At 43.2% G+C, this 22445-nt stretch overlaps 1 protein-coding gene across 1 annotated transcript in view; it reads right to left on the bottom strand.

Annotated features, from left to right (window-relative positions):
* cntn3a.2 (contactin 3a, tandem duplicate 2) overlaps window positions 1-22445 on the bottom strand; it is a 68678-nt gene that overhangs the window by 7122 nt on the left and 39111 nt on the right. Inside the window, exons 16-21 of the mRNA XM_020506392.2 lie at window positions 16445-16515; window positions 15339-15573; window positions 5962-6071; window positions 3066-3252; window positions 2581-2693; window positions 2131-2296 (exon numbers count right to left, since the gene is read on the bottom strand). Coding sequence (XP_020361981.1) covers window positions 2131-2296; window positions 2581-2693; window positions 3066-3252; window positions 5962-6071; window positions 15339-15573; window positions 16445-16515 — 882 coding nt within the window. The remainder of the gene's footprint in view (window positions 1-2130; window positions 2297-2580; window positions 2694-3065; window positions 3253-5961; window positions 6072-15338; window positions 15574-16444; window positions 16516-22445) is intronic.

Raw genomic sequence — 22445 nt, 5'->3', positions numbered from 1 at the left:
CATTTAAAGGAAAGGAAGAGGTCTCCTCCTGTAGTCTCCCAGGAAGGTAATATAGTATCCAGTGAGAAGGGAAGTGAAACTTAGTGACATAGATAGATTGTGCTGCATATTTCAGCAAAATATGAGACTTCGGAGCCCAAAAGAGGGCAGTCACAGGAGGACAAACTGTCTTGGCTAGGTTATCATGTTCCTAAATGACTTTCTGTTGAAAAACTGTTTTCATCTTGATGGAAATAGTGTTTCCAGGGCCATCTCAGCTGTAACTACCTGATGGTAATAGAATGGCAATATGCACTCACATAATATAGATGTAACTCGTTTTGGATATAAGCTGAGACGAGACTCTTGGTCCCTCTGAACTTGCTTCTCCTTTGTGAGCAGAACGTATTAAATCTACGAAAGACTCCGGTCAATCTCTTCTTTGAATCACCACACACGGTCTACACATATTTCCAAGATCCATCCATTTCTAATAACCTGCCCCTGTCCCGATGGGGATTGAAACATCACATTATGTCACATTAAGTTTGTCCAAGGGCCTGTCGTATTTTGTTAATATCTTCATTAACAAATACAGTACCAGTCAGAAGTTTGGATACACCTACTCATTCAAGGGTTTTTCTTTCTTTTTTACATTTTTTTATATTGTAGAATAATAGTGAAGACATCAAAACTATGGAATATCACATGGAATCGTGTAGTAACCAAAAAAGTGTTAAACAAATCAAAATTCTTGCCTTGATGACAGCTTTGCATACTCTCAACCAGCTTCATGAGGAAGTCACCTGGAATGCATGTGCCTTGTTAAAAGTTACTTAATGCGTTTGAGCCAATCAGTTGTGTTGTGACCAGGTAGGGTTGGTATACAGAAGATATCCCTATTTGGTAAACGACGAAGTCCATATTATGGCAAGAACAGCTCAAATAAGCAAAGAGAAACAACAGTCCATCATAACTTTAAGCCATGAAGGTCAATCTGGAAAATTTCAAGAACTTTAAAAGCTTCAAGTGCTGTTGCAAAAACCATCAAGTGCTATGATGAAACTGGCTCTCATGAGGACCGCCACAGGAAAGGAATACCCAGAGAGTTACCTCTGCTGCAGAGGATAAGTTCATTAGAGTTTCCAGCCTCAGAAATTGCAGCCCAAATAAATGCTTCACAGAGTTCAAGTAACGGACACATCTTAACATCAACTGTTCAGAGGAGATTGCGTGAATCAGGCCTTCATAGTCGAATTGTTGCAAAGAAACTACTACTAAAGGATACCAATAAGAAGAAGGGACTTGCTTGGGCCAAGAAACATGTGCAATGGACATTAGACCAGTGGAAATCTGGCTTTTGGTCTGATGATTCCAAATCTTAGATTTTTGATTCCAACCGCCATGTCTTTGTGAGATGCAGAGTAGGTGAACGGATGATCTCTGCATGTGTGGTTCCCACCGTGAAGCATGGAGGAGGAGGTGTGATGGTGTGGGGTGCTTTGCTGGTGACACTCTCAGTGATTTATTATGAATTCAAGGCACACTTAACCAGCATGGCTACCATAGCATTCTGCAGCGATACACCATCCCATCTGGTTTGGGCTTAGTGGGACTGTCATTTGTTTTTCAACAGGACAATGACCCAACACACCTCCAGGCTGTGTAAGGGCTATTTGACCAAGAAGGAGAATGATGGAGGGCTACATCAGATGACCTGGCCTCCACAATCACCCGACTTCAACCCATTTGAGATGGCTTGGGATGAGTCGGACCGCAGAGGAAGGAAAAGCAGCCAACACGTGCTCAGCATATGTGGGAACTCCTTCAAGGCTGTTAGAAAAGCATTCCAGTTGAAGCTGGTTGAAAGAATGCCAAGAGTGTGCAAAGCTGTCATCAAGGCAAAGGGTGGCTACTTTGAAGAATCTAAAATGTAAAATATATTTTGTTTGGTTTAACACTTCTTTGGTTACTACATGATTCCATATCTGTTATTTCAGTTTTGATGTCTTCACTATTATTCTACAATGGAGAAAATAGTTCAAATAAAGAAAAACCCTTGAATGAGTAGGTGTTTCCAAACTTTTGACTGGTACTGTATATTTTCGCTGAACCCAGATCAGTTAATGCTTTACATTATGAGCAGCTTACTTAGTTTGTGGATGCGGATGGGATCTGTGGCTGGGCCAAGCCCTCCCTCGCTCAGCGACCTTATGTGGATGACATAATCTTCATTGTCAACGAGGGTCAGCTCGGCTGTGGAATTGTTTGTCAAGAGCATGTTCTCTTCCTTATGTTTCAGACTCCTGTAAGACAGCTGACGGGGGGAAAAATAGAAAACATGGAGTAGCATTCTTCATAATCAGCAAGTTGATTGGTGAAAAATTAGGATGGGATTTATCATTAGAAACTATACTGGGTGATGGACCAGACGACCACATAAGCTACGTGATTCTTCCTGGACATGTATCAGAAATAACTAAAAGATGTAGGTACAGCAGAAATATGTAGTACAGCAGATATTGATAAATATGTAGCTGGACTAATTTGCCATTACTAGTTTGGAAATAAGTGGGAAGTTTGAGGATAATATGAACTCACTTGGTAACCGGTGACCTCTGACTCTGTTTCCATGGCTACCACCGGCTCCCAGTATATAGTGATCTGGGAGCCAATCAAGGTCCACTCAACATTTAGAGGAGGTTGTCCGGGTGCTGTTGGACACAAGCAGCATTCTGTCGTTAAGTTTCTTTGTATGTTACCATAACCAGTCATGACCTCACCCAGTCATCTTCACCAGTCATAGTGTCTCTATGGCTTGGCTCATTCTACTCTACACACTTTTCTCCTGACAGCTACCCACCATGCAGTTAAAATGTACCCTTTAAATAAGAGCTATTTCCCAACCACTGCCGTAACGCCCTCCTCTGTCCTCCCCACTTGGCATTAATTAAAAAGAATGGTGAACACTAATCCTCTGTCCACAACAAATTTGTCCAGTTTATTAATACATTTTCCCTTTTGCTGAGCAATTGATGGAATTCCCTCCATTGACCGTCTAGGCCAGTATTGTAGTAGACACCTACGTGATTTCTTGGTGGTGGCGTTGATGGCGGGGAGGAAAGGGCCAGTACCAGCTGTGTTGAAAGCGCTGACTGTGAGAAAATACTGAGTGTTTTGCCCTAAGCCACTAACAGTGACCGATGTTTGACTCCCAGGTACCCTCACTTTCCCCATCGTCTCAGGCTTGGTGTCATCCTCCCAGTACACCACCTGTTGAAATTGGAGGAAATGGGAGTTTATCTTTTCATGTATTACTTGAATAGGGACAGAAGCAAACACATTGACACACTGAATAAACAACCATTCGATGCTACAGACTTGTGGACATATGGAGACATCTCAAACTGGGGATTTGGTTTATGCTAATATCTGAGCTCTGGTTGGCTATATGCCTTTTACTCCCGCCTCGCTTAAGGTAATTATTTTCATGAATCCCGAAGGGTGATACTTTAAGCAAGAACTTGGTAAAGGTTAGGTTTAAGGTTAAGTTTAGGGCAGTGCTGCCAACTCTCAGGCATTTTGGAGTGAGACACACACATTTGATCCTCTTCACACGCCACACCTCTTATTTCTCACGCATTGAAAAAAGTACTGCTTTTATTTTCTATTTAATCCAGTGTATATTCAGTGTATTCACATTTCAACCGCGGCATCTCAACCTGGGAGATACTTCAGCTTCCTGCCATTGCACTGTGAACCGTGTCACATTGAGGATTGTGATTGGTTTAGTAAGGGTCAGGAACAAATGGTGATTGGATACGTGTTTGTAAAAAAACACCTCCCACGATTGTGGAAGGCAGCCGCGACAGACTGGACAGGCACCTTCGTTCTACGCTGAACAAAGTTTATGAACTCAATTTTCAAAGAGCAGCACAACAACTTGTAGCACTGTTTTGTACACATAATTATAAACAAATGGATTTGCTGTCACAACCTGCCCCTGTCGCAAAATGCTTCCCTTTGACAGCATGCAATAATATAGCCTACCATAGTGATTTAATTCACCATTTGCATTAGCCCAGATCCATGGTGTCTTTCACAATAATGTATTTGGTCTAAGTCATCCCCTACAATGGGCTAAATATGTGAGCCGCTTCAGGAAACTAGGCGTATGTCGCAGGTCACTACTTCACAGGAGAGCCATTTGAACATAAACTTTTTTTTGTTGGCAGAAATGCCTTCTGAACATGTGAACTTTCATGTGCCTTAATAACAAACTTGTATGCCATCTGTAAATACGAATAAAATTGTTCAATTACGAGCCTAGTTGGTTTAGCCACTTAAAAAGACACCAACCTTCCCGCTAGCCATGATTGGCTAAGATAATAAGTGGGCTGAAAATGCTGAGAGATGAGTTTGGATTGGTCTGCCATATAGCCTGCTTCTGTCTTTTTGAAGGGCTCTCCAGTATTAGTACCAAAAGATTCAAAGGCCATTTCCTCAAAAGTGAGTTTAAATGTTTATCAACTTTCAAAGCAAAATTACTTTCCCATTGTTCCTCAACTGTAGTGTATGATACACCATTGTATGATAGTCTAATTTTATCCAATGTAAAAAAAAAAACATCTCAAATTTTGTTACATAAGACCGATTTGAGTCGGTCGGTCACATATAGACTAATTGGTGTGCCTATCTTAGCAAGAACACTACTGTTATACGCCATAGTTTTACTATTTCACTTCTTACCAATTTTGCTGGTGTAATTAAATGTGAAATCTGATATGCCAACTTGTCTTTGAATGGATCTTTTTATTTTTTTTATTTTTACAATTCAATGAGGGCTATTCAATGAGGGCTATTCAATGAGGGCTATTCAATGAGGGCTATTCAATGAGGGCTATTCAATGAGGGCTATTCAATGACGGCTATTTATTTTTGTACTCATTTATGGGCAGTGCTGAATATAGGTTACATCATAAAATGAGAATAGGTTATATTGAAATGCCCCTTGTCCCAAATATCCTGTTTTGTCATTTTAGTATTGTGCACAAGCTGCTAGACAGATGTGGTAGGTATGAATGCAAAACATGTTGCCTATGTACAGAAAGATGATAGAAAGGTTTTAGAAAGGATGATAGAAAGGTTCAGCCTCAACCACCTGAAGATTGATATTCATTAGATCTTTTTGAATGTGGGGTTATTTGTAGAAATCAAATGTCACATGTTCAAATCCCCAGTATTTGGAAGACATAGATCAGGGGTGGCCAACCTTCTTGGGGAGCTTCCTATGCAGGAATTTATTCCTATTTTAAAGGAATAGTTCACCAATTTAATTACATTTTAACTTGTTTATTTCTTATGAACAAGGGGAGACTGCAATCCATCCTATGGTTAGCCACGGCCACCAACCGTTAATGTTAGCATTTTCCACCAGTTGGCAGTCTCCAAATTTCATGTCCAAATAATCTTAAAGTAACTTAAAACCAAGTCGTTGAGATTTGAGTGTGTATTCAATTTGAAATGAATCCTGATTTTAAAAAAATGTATTCCACCCTGGTCATGGCCAAAGCTGTGAGAAAATATACAGAATTGCAGAAAATTTGCTTTTGGGTGGATTTATGATAGATTGGAGTGAGATTTCCTATCTTCAAAAGTTGGCAGCCCTGGTTTGGTGTTTCTGGCCCAAAAACACAGACCGTATTATGTGTTTGTGGTGTTGAGTACAGGTGACAGGAAGTAAAAAAAGCAGGTAGATCAGCATTTTGCTTTGTATTCTTTAAAAGGGCCAAAGTGCTCTCGGGATGCTGCTGTGAAGGCCTGTATAATTTACCACACAAGTCATCCAATTAAATCAGCCGTTACCATGGAAACATGACGTTTTGAAGTTGAGGCTTTGAGGTACACTGTGGGTGACGACAGGCATTGTAATTGTGTTGCACAAACTCGCTGTTTCATTTACATTTAAAACAGGAAATATACCTCGTAGCCGAGAACTCTTTCAGGAGTAAAGGATAGAGCCTGCCAATTCACTTCAATTTCTGAGGCGGAAACACTTCTGGCCCAAACTCCCCCTGGCATACCACTCGGCTCTGAAAAGACACAACCGAGGAGAGTTTCACCCATTATTGAGAAACAACCAAGGCAAACGACTCTACAAATACAACCCCTTTCAAACAAACATTTATGATCCTTCAGTTTATTGCAGTGGTCACCAACCTTTTCTGAGTCAAGATCACATTCTGAGTGAAAATGCATGCCGAGATCTACCGCTTTTTATTAACATGACTTAAAAAATGTAAGCCTATGCAACAATAACCAATTAAAAACAGTACTGTTGCAATGAGGTTTGTGCAGTAAGCTATAGGCTCAATACATTAAAACAGCATACTGGCTTTGCATGAATTTGCCTGCCAATGCATTGTTGTTCGGGACATTCTTTTACAATTCTATTTCAAAATTTGCGGTAGGCTATATGATCACACCGGTAATATATCCATTGTTGTATTACTTGTGAGGCACAGCTGAGTGAGCACACATTTAAATAGTTAGCTTTTTATTTTACTGGGCTGATGGTGCCTGCGTCTGATGGTCAGTCTCAGCGGAGGGAAAGAGCAGCAGAGTGAGGGACATCTCTCAACATCCCTCCACTCTCCCTTTCCTCCACTGACACTGACCAAAAAGGGACACCGTCTTCCAGCTGATGGTGAAACTCGGGTCGCACCGCACAAATCCATGTTGTTACTCCTATGAACAGAGAAAGTCAAATATTCCTTGATATTACAAAAGACCCAAGCCGCTAATAATAACAACAACGCAAGCCTATATACTCTTTCCTATTCATTCATTACTGCTGCACTGCTTGTTGTAGCGCTGAGTGGAAATAGGAAGAACGTGCATTTTATGGGTTATAAAAGTGTTAAATACAAAGTGTTGACAGTGCTGAGTAAGAGTTTAAACATTAACTCACTCAAAAACAGAAGCTCTTTGCTGTATTCATTGACAGTCTCTCTCATGGTTTTAAACGTTAGGAATCTCACAGTATCAATTTTTCCATAGTTTTCTTTTATGCTTGCTAGGTTACTGCAGACTCGGGTCACCTGATTGGCCAGCGGTGGCATAATGCACTTGACCTACCACCAACAGCCCGTCATGCTGGAGTGTCATGTTAGGATGAGCCTGCAGGAAGGGTACCACATAAGGGAGGAGGATGTCTTCCCTGTAACGCACAGCATTGAGATTGCCTGTAATGACAACAGGCTCAGTCTGATGATGCTGTGACACCGCCCCAGACCATGACGGACCCTCCACCTCCAAATTGATCCCGCTCCAGAGTACAGGCCTCAGTGTAACGCTCATTCCTTCGACGATAAACACGATTCCGACCATCACCCCTGGTGAGACAAAACCGCGACTCGTCAGTGAAGAGCACTTTTTGATAATCCTGTCTGGTACAGCGATGGTGGGTATGTGCCTATAGGCGACGTTGTTGCCGGGGATGTCTGGTGAGGACCTGCCTTACAACCGGCCTACAAGCCCTCAGTCCAGCCTCTCTCCGCCTATTGCGGACAGTCTGAGCACTGATGGAGCGATTGTGCATTCCTGGTGTAACCCGGGAAGTTGTTGTTGCCGCCATCCTGTACCTGTCCCGCAGGTGTCATGTTCGGATGCACCGATCCTGTGCAGGTGTTATTACACGTGGTCTGCCACTGCGAGGACGATCAGCTGTCCGTCCTATCTCCCAGTAGCGCTGTCTTAGGCGTCTCACAGTACGGACATTGCAATTTATTGCCCTGGCCACATCTGCAATCCTCACACCTCCTTGCAGCATGCCTAAGGCACGTTCACGCAGATGAGCAGGGACCCTGGGCATCTTTCTTTTGGTGTTTTTCCAGAGTCAGTAGAAAGGTCTCTTTAGTGTCCTAAGTTTTCATTACTGTGACCTTAATTGCCTGCCGTCTGTAAGCTGAAGGTGTCTTAACGACCGTTCCACAGGTGCATGTTCATTAATTGTTTATGGTTCATTGAACAAGCATGGGAAACAGTGTTTAAACCCTTTACAATGAAGATCTGTGAAGTTATTTGGATTTTTCCGAATTATCTTTGAAAGACAGGGTCCTGAAAAAGGGATGTTTCTTTTTTTGCTGAGTATATTAACTTTGGTACTTTATTTAAAGTAACTGTCCAGTGAAAATCTCATTTTTAAAAGTTAATATTATGTTAATTTATACCCAAATAATGTTGTTGATTCATCCTATACTTGTATTTGTGGCCAAAGCATAAATTGGATTTAAAAAACACTTCACAAATCCCACTTCAAACTCGTATCTCAAACAGACATTAAAAAAAATGTTTGCCATTTCCTCGTAAATGATGATGTCATCTTCCTGAAGAGGATGAGCTGGCCAATCAGCTGTCTACTCAAATTCATATTTTTTATGACTGGTATATGCCCACACCCTTCCAACACAGAAAAGTTTCTTTTTAACCTACTTAATTCCCATTTTGTTGGATGGAAAACTATTTCACTCATATTTAAAATAATTATATAATTATGGACAGTGGACAGTTACTTTAAGATAGTCCCCTATAGATGGTTTATAGATAATCAACAAACTAAACTAGCTATCCACTAACCCTAACTCTAGCTCTAATCTTTGCATGTTGTTGTATTTCAAATTAACAGAGTTGCAGTTTATAGTTTGTTGATATTTTGAGCATTTGTAGACCATGTTTAGGGGGCAATCCAAATAAAGTGTGGTACCCTTTGTTTTGATTGATTTATAGTTACATTTGAGTATATTATCATAATGTGCACCTCCCCAACAATGCATTCTTTCAATATGTGAACTGGGGTTGTGTCTGAAATAGCACCCTATGGCTCAGGTCAAAAGTAGTGCACTATATAGGGAATAGAGTGCCATTTTGGAAACACCGTTCAACAGTCTGTCACACCCTGGTCAGTTTCACCTGTCCTCGTTATTGTCTCCATCCCCTCCGGGTGTCGCTTCTTTCCCACAATGTATTTATCTCTGTGTTTCCTGTCTCTCTGTGCCAGTTCGTCTTGTACGTTTCCAAGTCAACCAGTGTTTTTCCCGTTCTCCTGCTTTTGCATTCTCCTTTTTCTCATCCTCCCGGTTTTGACCCTTGCCTGTTTCTGGACTTTGTACGCGCCTGCCTGACCATTCTGCCTGCCTTGACCACGAGCCTGTCTGCCACTCTGTACCTCATGGACTCTGATCTGGTTTTGACCTTTTTCCTGTCCACGACCATTCTCTTGCCTACCCCTTTGGATTAATAATCATTGTAAGACTCCAACCATCTGCCTCCTGTGTCTGCATTTGGGTCTCACCTTGTGTCATGATAGTACGAACTGGCCATGACAGACCCAGCAGACTTGGACCAGCTCTACCACGCTGTCTCCCTACAGGGAGCCACCATTGGGAGACATCAGGAGTTGCTACAGGGCCTTTTGGAAGGGCTCAGTTCCTTGACGGAATGCCACGACCATGGGTTTAAGGCTATTATGGAGCCAATCAGGGCGTTAGCTCAGACTGTCTGCCACCTCTGAAAAACCCCAACCACCCAGTAATTTTTTCCCCCTATCTGTGGTGAGTTGGTATAGCCTATCCCGACTCCCCGTGAACCCCGTTTACCTCCTCCAGAGCGATATTCGGGGAATCCTGGTGCCTGCCGGGGTTTTCATTCTCAGTGGTCGCTTATTTTTGAGCTATAGCCATCTTCGTTTTCTTCAGACCGATCAGAGATAGTGTATATAATTACACTAATGTCAGGAAGGGCGCTCTCCTGGGCTTCGGCAGTTTGGGAACAACAATCTGCCATTTGCGGGTATTTGGAGGAATTCATTGCAGAGGTGAGAAGTTTTTGAGTCTCTGGTATCTGGGAGAAAGGCAGCCAGCAAATTGCTTGACTTGCGTCAAAACTCCCGTAGTGTGGCAGACTACACGGTGGATTTTCACGGGTTGGCCGCCGAGAGTGCCTGGAATCCGGAGTCTCTTTTTGATACTTTTCTGCACGGATTATCTGAGGAGGTTAAGGATGAGCTAGCTGCTTGGGAACTGCTGTTGGATCTTGACTCCCTTATCGCCTTAACCATTCAAATTGATGGACGCCTAAGGGAACACAAGAGTGAGAGGAGGTCTGGTTTCGGGCACACTCGTGCACCTGATATGGCGCGTTCACCTCCTATGGAATCCGGAAGTTTCTGAAGGCAGCTCTTCCGAGAGGAATCGAAGCCACCCGAGCTCTCACGTGAATCTACGACGGGTGAGTTGGATACTCCTGAGCCTATGCAGTTGGGAAGAACTAGGCTATCAGTTTGGGAGCGCTCACAGAGGATGAATAATAACCGTTGTCTGTACTGTGGAGGGGCAGGACATTTTATAGCTACCTGTCTCTAGTGGGTACCAGTACTATGGGGAGTCAGACTGGGAGTTCCCTAATTCCCTAATCACCCGCACACCCCTTTTTGCTCTTGTGCTGTTGGGAGTCCAATCTAAGTCTCTCCGAGTGCTCATTGACTCTGGGGCTGATGAATGTCTTCTAGATGCCACGATAGCTTCGTAGCTTGGTATTCCCACTCAGCCTCTCTCTGTGCCCATGGATGCTAGGGCACTGGATGGCCGCTCTATAGGGGAAGTCACCTATAGTACTGTGCCCGTTCAATTACTAGTTTCTGGTAACCACAGTGAGACAATTTAGTTCCTCCTCATTACCTCTCCCCATGTTCCGGTGGTTTTGAGATTTTCCTGGCTTCAAAAGCCCAATCCGATGATTGATTGGACCACAAGCTCCATCCTGGGTTGGAAACCATTTTACCATTCCCACTGCCTTCAAGCAGCACAGCCTTCCTCAAGTCATCTTCCTCAGGATGTTAGCAAGACTGTGGATGTCTGCTATCCCCACAGAATACCTTGACCTCCTGGAAGTGTTCAGTAAGGCACGTGCTACTTCCTTTCCCCCGCGCCCTCCTTATGATTGTGCCATTGATCTTCTCCCAGGCACTACACCACCTTGGGGTTGATTTTGTATTCTCTGTCTGGACCAGAGACCAAAGCTATGGAGGAGTACATAGAGGAGTCTCTGTCCACTGGGGCCATCCGTCTGTCTGCATCTCCTGCCGGCGCAGGGTTTTTCTTTGTGGAGAAGAAGGACAAGACCCTGCGTCTGTGCATTGACTACCGGGGACTTAATGACATTACTGTCAAGAATCTTTACCCCTTACCTCTCCTTGGCATTTGAACCTCTCCAGGGGGCCATCATATTTACTAAGTTGGACCTTTGAAATGCCTACCACTTGGTTCGGATATGCAAGGGGGATGAGTGGACATCAACACAGCCAGTGGACATTATGAGTACCAAGTCATGCCATTTGGACTCACCAATGCCCCCGCTGTCTTACAGGCTTTGGTCAATGATGTGCTTCGGGACATGCTAAACCGTTTTGTGTTTGTGTACCTTGACGACATCCTGGTTTTTCCCGATCTACACAAGAACATGTTCTTCATGTCAGACGGGTCCATCAGCTCCTCCTGGAGAACCAACTGTTCGTGAAAGCCGAGAATTGTTCCACCGCTCTACTATCACCTTTCTGGGATGTCATTGCTGAGGGCGATGTTCAGATGGATCTTGGAAAGGTGAAAGCAGTGGTGGATTGGCCTCAACCAACGTCCAGGGTGCAGTTGCAACGGTTTCTTGGTTTGCAAACTTTAACCGCTGTTTCATTCGGGACTACAGCACCCTGGAGGCCCCCCTCTTGGCACTCACCTCTCCCAAGGTACCGTTCAAATGGTCTCCAGCTGTCGACAAAGCCTTTGTGGACCTGAAGCATCGGTTCACAACAGCACCCATCCTCATCCATCAGGACCCCTCGCGTCAATTTGTGGTTGAAGTGGATGCTTTAGATGTTGGAGTGGGTGCCATTCTGTTTCACCGATCTGCCCAGCACCAGAATCTTCATCCCTGTGCTTTCCTGTCCCATCATTTCAATCCTGCTAAGAGGAACTACGATGGAACTACGATGTTGGCAACCAAGAACAACTGGCTGTGAAGATGGCGTTGGAAGTGTGGAGGCACTGGCTGGCAGGAGCAGAACAGCCATTCCTGGTCTGGACGGACCATAACAACCTGGAATATCTCTGTACAGCCATTCGCTTCAACTTCAGGCCCCCGGTGGGCCCTCCTGTTCAACAGATATAACTTCACCATCTCCGACCGCCCAGGGTCAAAGAATGTGAAGCCTGACGCCCTCTCCCGCCTACACAGTTCCTCTGCCACACCCTCAACCTCTGAAACCATTCTCCCTACCTCATGCCTTGCTGCCACTGTGGATTGGGGTATTGAGAACCTGGTCCGCAAGGCACAACGCTCCTAGCCTGGACCTGAAGGGTCCCGGCTAAGCGGCTGTTTGTCCCTAGTCCAGTCCTGTCCCGGGTTCTGGAATGGGATCATTCCTCCAGGCTGACATGTAATCCAGGGTCCCGTCGTACACTAGCCTTCATTCGACAATGTTTCTGGTGGTCCACAATGGTCCCTGATGACTCTGCCTTCACCACCGCATGCACTATGTGTGCTCAAAACGAGACTCCAACGCAAGCTCCTTCTGGCCTCCTGCAGCCACTACCGGTTCCTCATCGTCCCTGGTCTCATATATCTCTGGACTTTGTCACTGGGCTCCCGCCGTCTGATGGAAACACTGTCATTGTGACGGTAGTCGACCGGTTTTCCAAGGCAGCCCATTTCCTCCCTCTCGCCAAACTACCTTCTGCCAAGGAGACGGCCCAGCTTATGGTGCAGCATGTCTTCCGGATCCATGGACTCCCAGTAGACATGGTCTCCCATCGGGGTCCTCAGTTCTCGTCTCAGTTCTGGAAGGCATTCTGCACCCTTATTGGGTCGTCGGCCAGCCTGTCATCCAGATTCCATCCCCAAATTAACGGTCAGTCGGAGCGAGCCAATCAAGACCTGGAGACCACCTTAAGGTGCCTGGTCTCAACCAACCCCACTACCTGGAGCCGTCAACTTGTCTGGGTGGAGTATGCCCGGAACACTCTTCCCAGTTCTGCCACAGGACTCACCCCACGGAGCACTCAAAAGGGGAATCAGCCTCCACTCTTCCCTGAACAAGAGCAGGAGGTCAGCATACCCTCGGCCCAGATGTTTGTCCACCGCTGTCAATGTACCTGGAGAAGAGCCATGGCGGCTATTCTCAAGACCAACTCCAGGTATCGTCGACAAGCAGATCGCCAGACCCCAGCTCCCCGCTACCGCATTGGGCAGAGGGTATGGCTGTCCACACGGGACCTGCCCCTTCGGGTAGAGTCCCACAAACAGTCCCCTTGTTTCATTGGTCCTTTTCCCATCTCCAGAGTTCTGAGTTCCACTGCTGTCCGTCTTGTGTTACCCCGTACCCTCTGTATTCACCCTACCTTCCATATGTCTAAGATTAAGCCCGTGTCTCACTGTTCTTTGTCTTCTGTCTTCTCACTGTTCTTTGTCTTCCCCCCTCCCCGTGTCATTGATGGCCATCCGGCCTACACGGTAAAACGTCTGGGTGTTCGACCATGGGGCAGGGGTTTCCAGTACCTGGTTAACTGAGGGTTAGGGCCCGGAGGAGAGGTGCTGGGTTCCCGCTAGAGACATCCTGGATCCAGCCCTCATCACCGACTTCCACCGCCGACACCCCAGTCAACCAGGTATGAGCCCAGGTAGGACACCAGGTGGCGTCCCTAGAGGGGGGGGGGGGTACTCTCACACCCTGATCAGTTTCACCTGTCCTCGTTATTGTCTCCACCCCCTCCAGGTGTCACTTGTTTTCCCCAGTGTATTTATCCCTGTGTTTCCCATCTCTATGTGCCAGTTCTTCTTTTACATTTCCAAGTCAACCAGTGTTTTTCCCGTTCTCCTGCTTTTTGCATTCTCTTTTTTCTCGTCCTCCCGGTTTTGGTTGTTTACCTGGAGTCTGGACTTTGTACCCGCCTGCCTGACCATTCTGCCTGCCTTGACAACAAGCCTGTCTGCCACTCTGTACCTCCTGGACTCTGATCTGGTTTTTACCTTTTTGCCTGTCCACGACCATTCTCTTGCCTACCCTTTTGGATTAATAATCATTGTAAGACTCCAACCATCTGGCCTCCAATGTGTGCATTTGGGTCTCGCCTTGTGCTTTAATTTATTTTATTTATTTTATTTTACCTTTATTTAACCAGGTAGGCAAGTTGAGAACAAGTTCTCATTTACAATTGCGACCTGGCCAAGATAAAGCAAAGCAGTTCGACAGATAAAACGACACAGAGTTACACATGGAGTAAAAACAAACATACAGTCAATAATGCAGTATAAACAAGTCTATATACAATGTGAGCAAATGAGGTGAGAAGGGAGGTAAAGGCAAAAAAAGGCCATGATGGCAAAGTAAATACAATATAGCAAGTAAAATACTGGAATGGTAGTTTTGCAATGGAAGAATGTGCAAAGTAGAAATAAAAAAATAATGGGGTGCAAAGGAGCAAAATAAATAAATAAATAAAAATTAAATACAGTTGGGAAAGAGGTAGTTGTTTGGGCTAAATTATAGGTGGGCTATGTACAGGTGCAGTAATCTGTGAGCTGCTCTGACAGTTGGTGCTTAAAGCTAGTGAGGGAGATAAGTGTTTCCAGTTTCAGAGATTTTTGTAGTTCGTTCCAGTCATTGGCAGCAGAGAACTGGAAGGAGAGGCGGCCAAAGAAAGAATTGGTCTTGGGGGTGACTAGAGAGATATACCTGCTGGAGCGTGTGCTACAGGTGGGAGATGCTATGGTGACCAGCGAGCTGAGATAAGGGGGGACTTTACCTAGCAGGGTCTTGTAGATGACATGGAGCCAGTGGGTTTGGCGACGAGTATGAAGCGAGGGCCAGCCAACGAGAGCGTACAGGTCGCAATGGTGGGTAGTATATGGGGCTTTGGTGATAAAACGGATTGCACTGTGATAGACTGCATCCAATTTGTTGAGTAGGGTATTGGAGGCTATTTTGTAAATGACATCGCCAAAGTCGAGGATTGGTAGGATGGTCAGTTTTACAAGGGTATGTTTGGCAGCATGAGTGAAGGATGCTTTGTTGCGAAATAGGAAGCCAATTCTAGATTTAACTTTGGATTGGAGATGTTTGATATGGGTCTGGAAGGAGAGTTTACAGTCTAACCAGACACCTAAGTATTTGTAGTTGTCCACAGTCAAACAGTCAGGATACATAAAATAAATCCTATCATACCCTTTCAAATAAGTGGTTGTGGAAACCAATGAAGCAAGGAAAGGATTTTTTGGGGGAACTGTTGGAGTATACATGGTTTATCTCTCACCTTCCTCTGCAGAGTAGATGGTGACCACGGGACTGAACGGGCCCTGCCCTTTGCTGTTATAGGCTCCCACCTTCACGTGGAAGGGTGAGAAGGGAGCGATGCTGTCGTTCCGGTACACATAGCGGGATGCCCCTGGAGCAGAGGTGGCGACGTGGGTCCAGGTCATCTCACCGAGGCCACGGAACGCGATAATGTAACCGAAGCTCTCACCGTTCTGCAGTTCCTCGGGAACAGGCTGGGAGTGAAACACAACTATAGTGATATTAAAACACATACAAAACACACATTCAGCGAGTCATCACGCCAGACACCATCACATCCAATCTCACAACCATGACCTTCAAATTTGTTTTCTTTGCTACCTGACTATAATTGAAATGAGCAAGAAAAAAACAGATATTAAAACTATTGGGCGTATTATACATTTCCCTGCAGCCTTTTTAATGGAACGTTATTCCCACAGTTCTTGAAATTAAATATTTTCAATAATAGGTGAAGAGTAGAATTCTTAATGTATTTAGCTTATATCATCATTACATTATTTGTTTGGCACTTATGATGCCTAAACATTTTATCTGATGTAACTTTGCAGTACTGCAGTTTTGCAACAGTGTGGGATTTCCAAGGTTCTGATTTGATTGAATTGTACCCTTTTAATCATTCAAAGTATCATGAATTGAAAACAATTCATCTGTCAGGTGGCATGTTCTGCATTTGTTTGCCAAGGGCTTATATGGGCGCCTCAACTAAGGAATTACAACCGCTGCTCCGGAGCCACATTTCAACAGCTCTGGATTTACAACACCCACAAGCCAACTAACTGATTTAATGTAAAATAATAAGCACCTTATTAAATGATATACAAGTAAGGACAACAGTTTCTCTTTAGTGGGGCGGCAGGTAGCCTAGTGGTTAGAGCGTTGGACTAGTAACCAAAAGGTTGCAAGATCAAATCCCTGAGCTGATAAGGTAAAAATCTGTCATTCTGCCACAGTTAACCCACTGTTCCTAGGCCATCATTGAAAATAAGAATTTGTTCTTAACTGACTTGCCTTATTAAATTAAGATAAATAAATTAGAGGAGACTGGAACAAACGACGACTTACCTCCCATGTAACAACCAACTCTGATCTGCTGCCGCCCCCTCCTCCAACATCAGTGGGTGCAGCATCAGGAACTACACAACAGAGACCATGTTTATGACAACACTAGTCTGGCACATGTCTTTTGTTTCAGATAGCTTGAGACATTTGTATTGACAAAGCTATTTGAAGCAGATCTGGGTTCAAATAATATTTGTTTTGCTTTATACTTTGAACATTTGATTGAGCCTGTCTGGAGTTCCAGATGGTTGGGGTTTTTGGGACTTCCAATTCCATTGGTTCCACTGCGCCAGACAAGCTCGTTCAACCACGGCTTAATAAGAATCTTTTAGATAAACAAATACTGTTTGAGCCCGGACCCCGATTGGAGGAGGGTTGTATCCAACAGCTGGGTCATTCCAACAGTTGACTGCCTTTTGGGTAGTGTAATTTGCAAATACAAAACTTTCACCTATGACATTCTGTTATAGAACATTTTATAAAGTAATAAAGAAAAATGTATAAAGTAAGTGCCAATTAACAGGGTTGACGTAACAGGGTTGAAGTTCATCTTAAATTAGCCATAACTCTTGTGACATGGAGAATGGAAGCTTGCTGTGTGCAACAGGGAGGGGCAATTGAATGCAAGTTTCACAAAAAATGTAATTGCTAAAACATGTCTAGCCTATCTACGTATCTATAGGAAACAGGGTTGACGTGTTATTGTCATCCGTCTGTTTTCCACCACAAAACACCAGATGATCCAACTCACCTGCTTTTACACTATGATTTGACTACTAGATGTTCAATGTTTTTTTGTTTTTATTTTATTTTGGGAATAGTATCACCATATTAAAACGAGAGTTCAGTTCACTTAACAGCGTTCGCCTTAAAATGAGGGACAAAGCAAAATTAATCACGTGAAATAAATAATAATCTTCAGAAATTACGTTGAAACTCTTCTAGAAGCCAGAAAAACACGAGGGACATGTCAAAATGCATATTTTTGCAGCTTTAACAAGTCTTTATTCATATTGAAAATCTGATTTATTAATTTTCCATGTGGTCTATATTAAAGTAAGTTATTTCAGAAGCTAGTAGATTCATTACTTACAAACAGCTGCAAATCCCAATAAAACTACACCACGTTTTGAAGTTCACTTGCTTTGTATAATAACACTATCATGACTCATGACTAGCAAAGATGTTTAGTGGGTCAGAGTTCAGAATTTTTTTAGTCTCATTGCACAAACTTTTGCTAGCAAGTTTCTCACGCTGGCTGTAGCCGGGTGAGGGGCAGGCCTGTCCGGGCAAGTCCAGGAGGGTTGCTGAGCAACCTGCGCCTCGGAAAAGATCAACATCGGCATGGTTTCCACTAGTTACCACAACCACAAAGTCAAAATGTAATAATTTAATGTTAGGGTTAGGCAAATGTTAGCAGTGCGGTTAAGTTTAGCGCTAAGGTTAGGGCTAGATTTAAGAAAATAAATTGTAGAAATAGGGGGGGTTCATGACTTGTGGCAACTAGTGGCGACCCATCTGCATCGTCCATGCTATCCAGGATCCTTGGGACGTCTCTGCATAGCGCGACAAATCGCCTTGATTCAATGCTAGGTTCGGACAAAGCAAGAAATGTAAAGAAAAGCAACTGTCATATCAGTGCTTGACTTGGGATGAGAGGTGCAGGAGCAGTGGCGACCCGTCATTCAGGGCAGGGGCAGAGCCCCACCTATTTTGAGCCCCACCTGTTTTGCTAAAACAAAAAAATATATATACAGCACCAGTCAAAAGTTTGGACACACCTACTCATTCCAGGGTTTTTCTTAGTTTTTAGTAATTTACCAAATTTTTTAAATAATAGTGAAGACATCAACACTATGAAATTACACATAGGGAATCATGTAGTAATCAAAAAAGTGTTAAACCAATCAAAATATATTTTGGATTCTTCAAAGTAGCCACCCTTTGCCGTGATGACAGATTTGCACGATCTTTCATTCTCTCAACCAGCTTCACCTGGAATGCTTTTCCAACAGTCTTGAAGGAGTTCCCACATATGCTCAGCACGTGTTGGCTGCTTTTCCTTCCTCTGCGGTCCAACTCATCCCAAACCATCTCAATTGGGTTGAAGTCGGGTGATTGTGGAGGCCAGGTCATCTGATGCAGCCCTCCACCACTCTCCTTCTTGGTCAAATAGCTCTTACACAGCCTGGAGGTGTGTTGGGTCATTGTACTGTTGAAAACCAGATGGGATGGCTTATCGCCGCAGAATGCTGTGGTAGCCATGCTGGTTAAGGGTGCCTTGAATAAAAAAAAAAATAACTGACAGTGTCACCAGCAAAGCACCCCCACACCATCACACATCCTCCTCCATGCTTCACGGTGGGAATCACACATGAGGAGATCATCCGTTCACCTACTCTGTTTCTCACGAAGACACGGTGGTTGGAACCAAAAATCTCCATTTGGAATCATCCGACCAAAGGACAGATTTCCACCAGTCTAATGTCCATTAATTGTGTTTCTTGGCCCAAGCAAGTCTCTTCTTATTATTGGTGTCCTTTAGTAGTGGTTCCTTGCAGCAATTCGACCATGAAGGCCTGATTCACGCAGTCTCCTCTGAACAGTTGATGTTGAGATGTGTCTGTTACTTGAACTCTGTGAAGCATTTATTTGGGCTAAAGTTTTTGAGGCTGGTAACTCTAATGAACTTATCCTCTGCAGCAGAGTTAACTCTCTGGGTCTTCCTTTCCTGTGGCAGTCCTCATAAGAGCAATTTTCATCAAAGGCACACCTTCCATGTGAAGTTGGTTAAGAGAATGCCAAGAGTGTGTAAACCTGTCATCAAGGCAAAGGGTGGCTACTTTGAAGAATCTCAAATAGAAAATATATTTTGATTTGTTTAACACTTTTATGGTTACTACATGATTCCATATGTGTTATTTCATAGTTTTGATGTCTTCACTATTTTTCTAAAATGTAGAAAATAGTCCAAATAAAGAAAGACCCTGGAATGAGCAGTGGTTTAAAGTACAGTGGTTTAAAAGTTTTTTTTTGGGGGGGGGGTATCTGTACTTTACTTTATTTTTTTGCAACTTTTACTTTTACTTCACTAGATTTCTAAAGACAATAATGTACTTTTTACTCTATACATTTTTCCTGACACAGAAAAGTACTCTTTATATTTTAAATGCTTAGCAGGACAAGAAAACGGTCCAATTCATGTACTAATAAGGAGAACATGACTGGTAATCCCTACTGCCTCTGATCTGGTGGATTCAAAGACTCACAAAGCACAACTTCTTAGTTTGTAAATTATGTCTGAGTGTTGGAGTGTGCCCCTGGCTATCCGAAAATGTTAATTACTTGCTCAATATAAGGAATTTGAAATGATTTATACATTTACTTTTGATACTTAATGTATATTAACATTACATTTACTTTTGATACTTAAGTATATTTAAACCAAATACTTTTAGACTTTTACTCAAGTAGTATTTTAATGGGGGACTTTCACTTTTACTTGAGTCATTTTCTATTAAGATATCTTAACCTTTACTCAAGTATGACAATTGGGTACTTCTTCCGCCACTGGGAATGAGTAGGTGTGTCCAACTTTTGAATCGTAAAGTATTTCGCAACAGTGCCGGTGAAAAGACGACAACGAGTCTACAACATTAATGCTTATAGCTAAAAAGTTAACTAGTGAGATAGCTTGTAGTACAGCTAGTTATGTTTTGAATTGGCTATATAGTTAATTAAATGATTTTCTAGGCTACCTGCTGCTGAAATGTCTCTCTCTCCTCGAGCAACAGCCCATTCGCACTGGCACACATGCAGATGAAGCACAGCACACACAGAGAGACGCACTGAAGGGTAGGCCTAATTCTGATCATAGCTGATATGTACATTTTTAAGTGATTGAGCATATATTTAAAAAAGGAAAACATGTTAAAATTCCATGACTTTTCCAGGATTTTCATGACAGTAAGAACCCTCATTTGGCAATTTGGAACAGCACATCCTGCACATTCAGTCTGGCGCATTCTCAATCTGCGAATTCTCAAACTCGAACAGACTACTGACACGTATACACCGGATTCACAGACTAGCGGTGAACAGTGGAATCAGGATATGAATGCCCACTCTCCATTGTTATTCAATGCAGATCTCGCCTTAATTCCGCTTTGATCAACTTTTTTTTTTACACTGTGTGTGTGAATCCAGGCTGGTGATAAGCCACTTTGTTTTATAGAGGAGCCCGTATGCCGTTCCCCCAAAATTGGAGGTGGGATGACGGCACTCCGGACAGTTCCGGCCTAAGCCAAGCACTGAGTCAGATGCATCATAATAACCCGGAAGTAAAGCCACACTGGGAGCCAGATTTTAAACGGAATTACATTGAAAACAATGGAGCAGGGTCGAGCATATTAAAACTCAATTCAATGTATTTTTGGGAAGGTCTGTGATCACAATTCTAGTAATAAATTACATTTAAACATCAGATGGTTTTGGGGAGCTATTTCATAGTTTTATCAAGGTTCCATTATTTTCCTATTTTCGTCTTATAGCAACCCTATACTTGTCATGATTGTATACATCCCTTTTGTGAAGGAGAGCAATGGCAGAGCAGACAGTCATATGCCCTGAAATATTTTTGTGCAACCTGGAATTACAATTTAAGAGGACCAGTGCTTCTATAGTGAAACAAATCTCACACCTGTGCCGTTTGCGAGCAATTGTTGTTACATTGTACAGTATATTGTTTCTTCAGCATACCGCACTAGCGAGCAACAACATAACGTCACTTCACAGAGAGAACCACAGAGAACCATGAGTTCTTCAAGTTTAGCTGTATCCACACATTTTTGAACGATCTGAATGATGATGAAGATCGTGAAGGGGGTGATTGAATTTACGATATGCAACAGGGTTTGGCAACTAGGTTTGGCCTCCAGCGAATTTCTTCCTGAGCTTGTAGCTAGTCAGCGGGCCAGAACAGCAAAGGCTAGCAAAGACTCGCAGCCCAATTCATAGGCCTACACTACACATTGAACACATCTGGTTAGTGGGCTAATTAATTAAATGACAATAAGATAAAAATGTCAATGTCTCTATTAATACCCTATTAAGTGATATTCATCTTATCACCATACTTCTCAGATGCCAAGCCAGTGTCTTGTTTGCAACAAAACTGTCGCTGTAAGCAAATAATTAAATATGAGACGTCATCATGAATCCACCCCAGACATGAGGCCTGAGTCCGATGAAGAATTTGAAGCTGGCTACTCGTTCGTGGCTTAACCCAAAAGCAAAAGATACAAGTGCATCCCTAAAAGCTGCCTGGGCTTAAAAACATATTCTCTTTTACATAACTTGAAAATCTCAATTGATAGCAACAGTCACATTGTGATTGTATTAGATTACTAAATACTTCCCAAACAAAGTCAATATTGTTGGTGTCCTCAACCTGCAGAAGGCCATAGCTCAACCTCTGAATGTCATAGACTAACCAAATCTCCATGTGCATCAGAACCGTGTCTTTCTTGTGTATTTTACAGCTCGTTTTTAGCACAAAGCATTGTGTTAATCATCGAGTTTATCATCATTATTGATTGCTTTATATAATCTGGATCCATTTTATTTCCTCCCTCAAGCTAACAAGGGGTATGCTTTTTGCCCTTTACCCCCTCAATACGAGCCCTTTTTTCAGCCATACACCAAGCCCTCCACAGACATAGAGGCAGGCCTAGTGACAGTATTTGAGGAAATAGCTAGGCCTACCAACAAATATCTGAATAACATTACTGCATCTATCAAACAGGTAAGCCTCTCTCTTATTTCTTAAATAGGGCTCCAACAAAGTGCTCTTGTTATTAAATTAGCCTACTCAGCTTTCAGCGCCAGGTGATGTCCATATTGATTTTAGGAATAGCAATCCACACACGAGTGTTGGCTGCATCTCAACTAATCTTTTTTCTAATTTATCCAATTATATTCCATTCTCTTGTTTTTATCATGGACA

Source organism: Oncorhynchus kisutch, linkage group LG17 (genome assembly GCF_002021735.2).
Source record: "Oncorhynchus kisutch isolate 150728-3 linkage group LG17, Okis_V2, whole genome shotgun sequence".
NCBI lineage: Eukaryota > Metazoa > Chordata > Actinopteri > Salmoniformes > Salmonidae > Oncorhynchus > Oncorhynchus kisutch.
The sequence above is the reverse complement of the archived record's forward strand: the minus strand, read 5'-3'. Positions and strand labels throughout refer to the sequence as shown.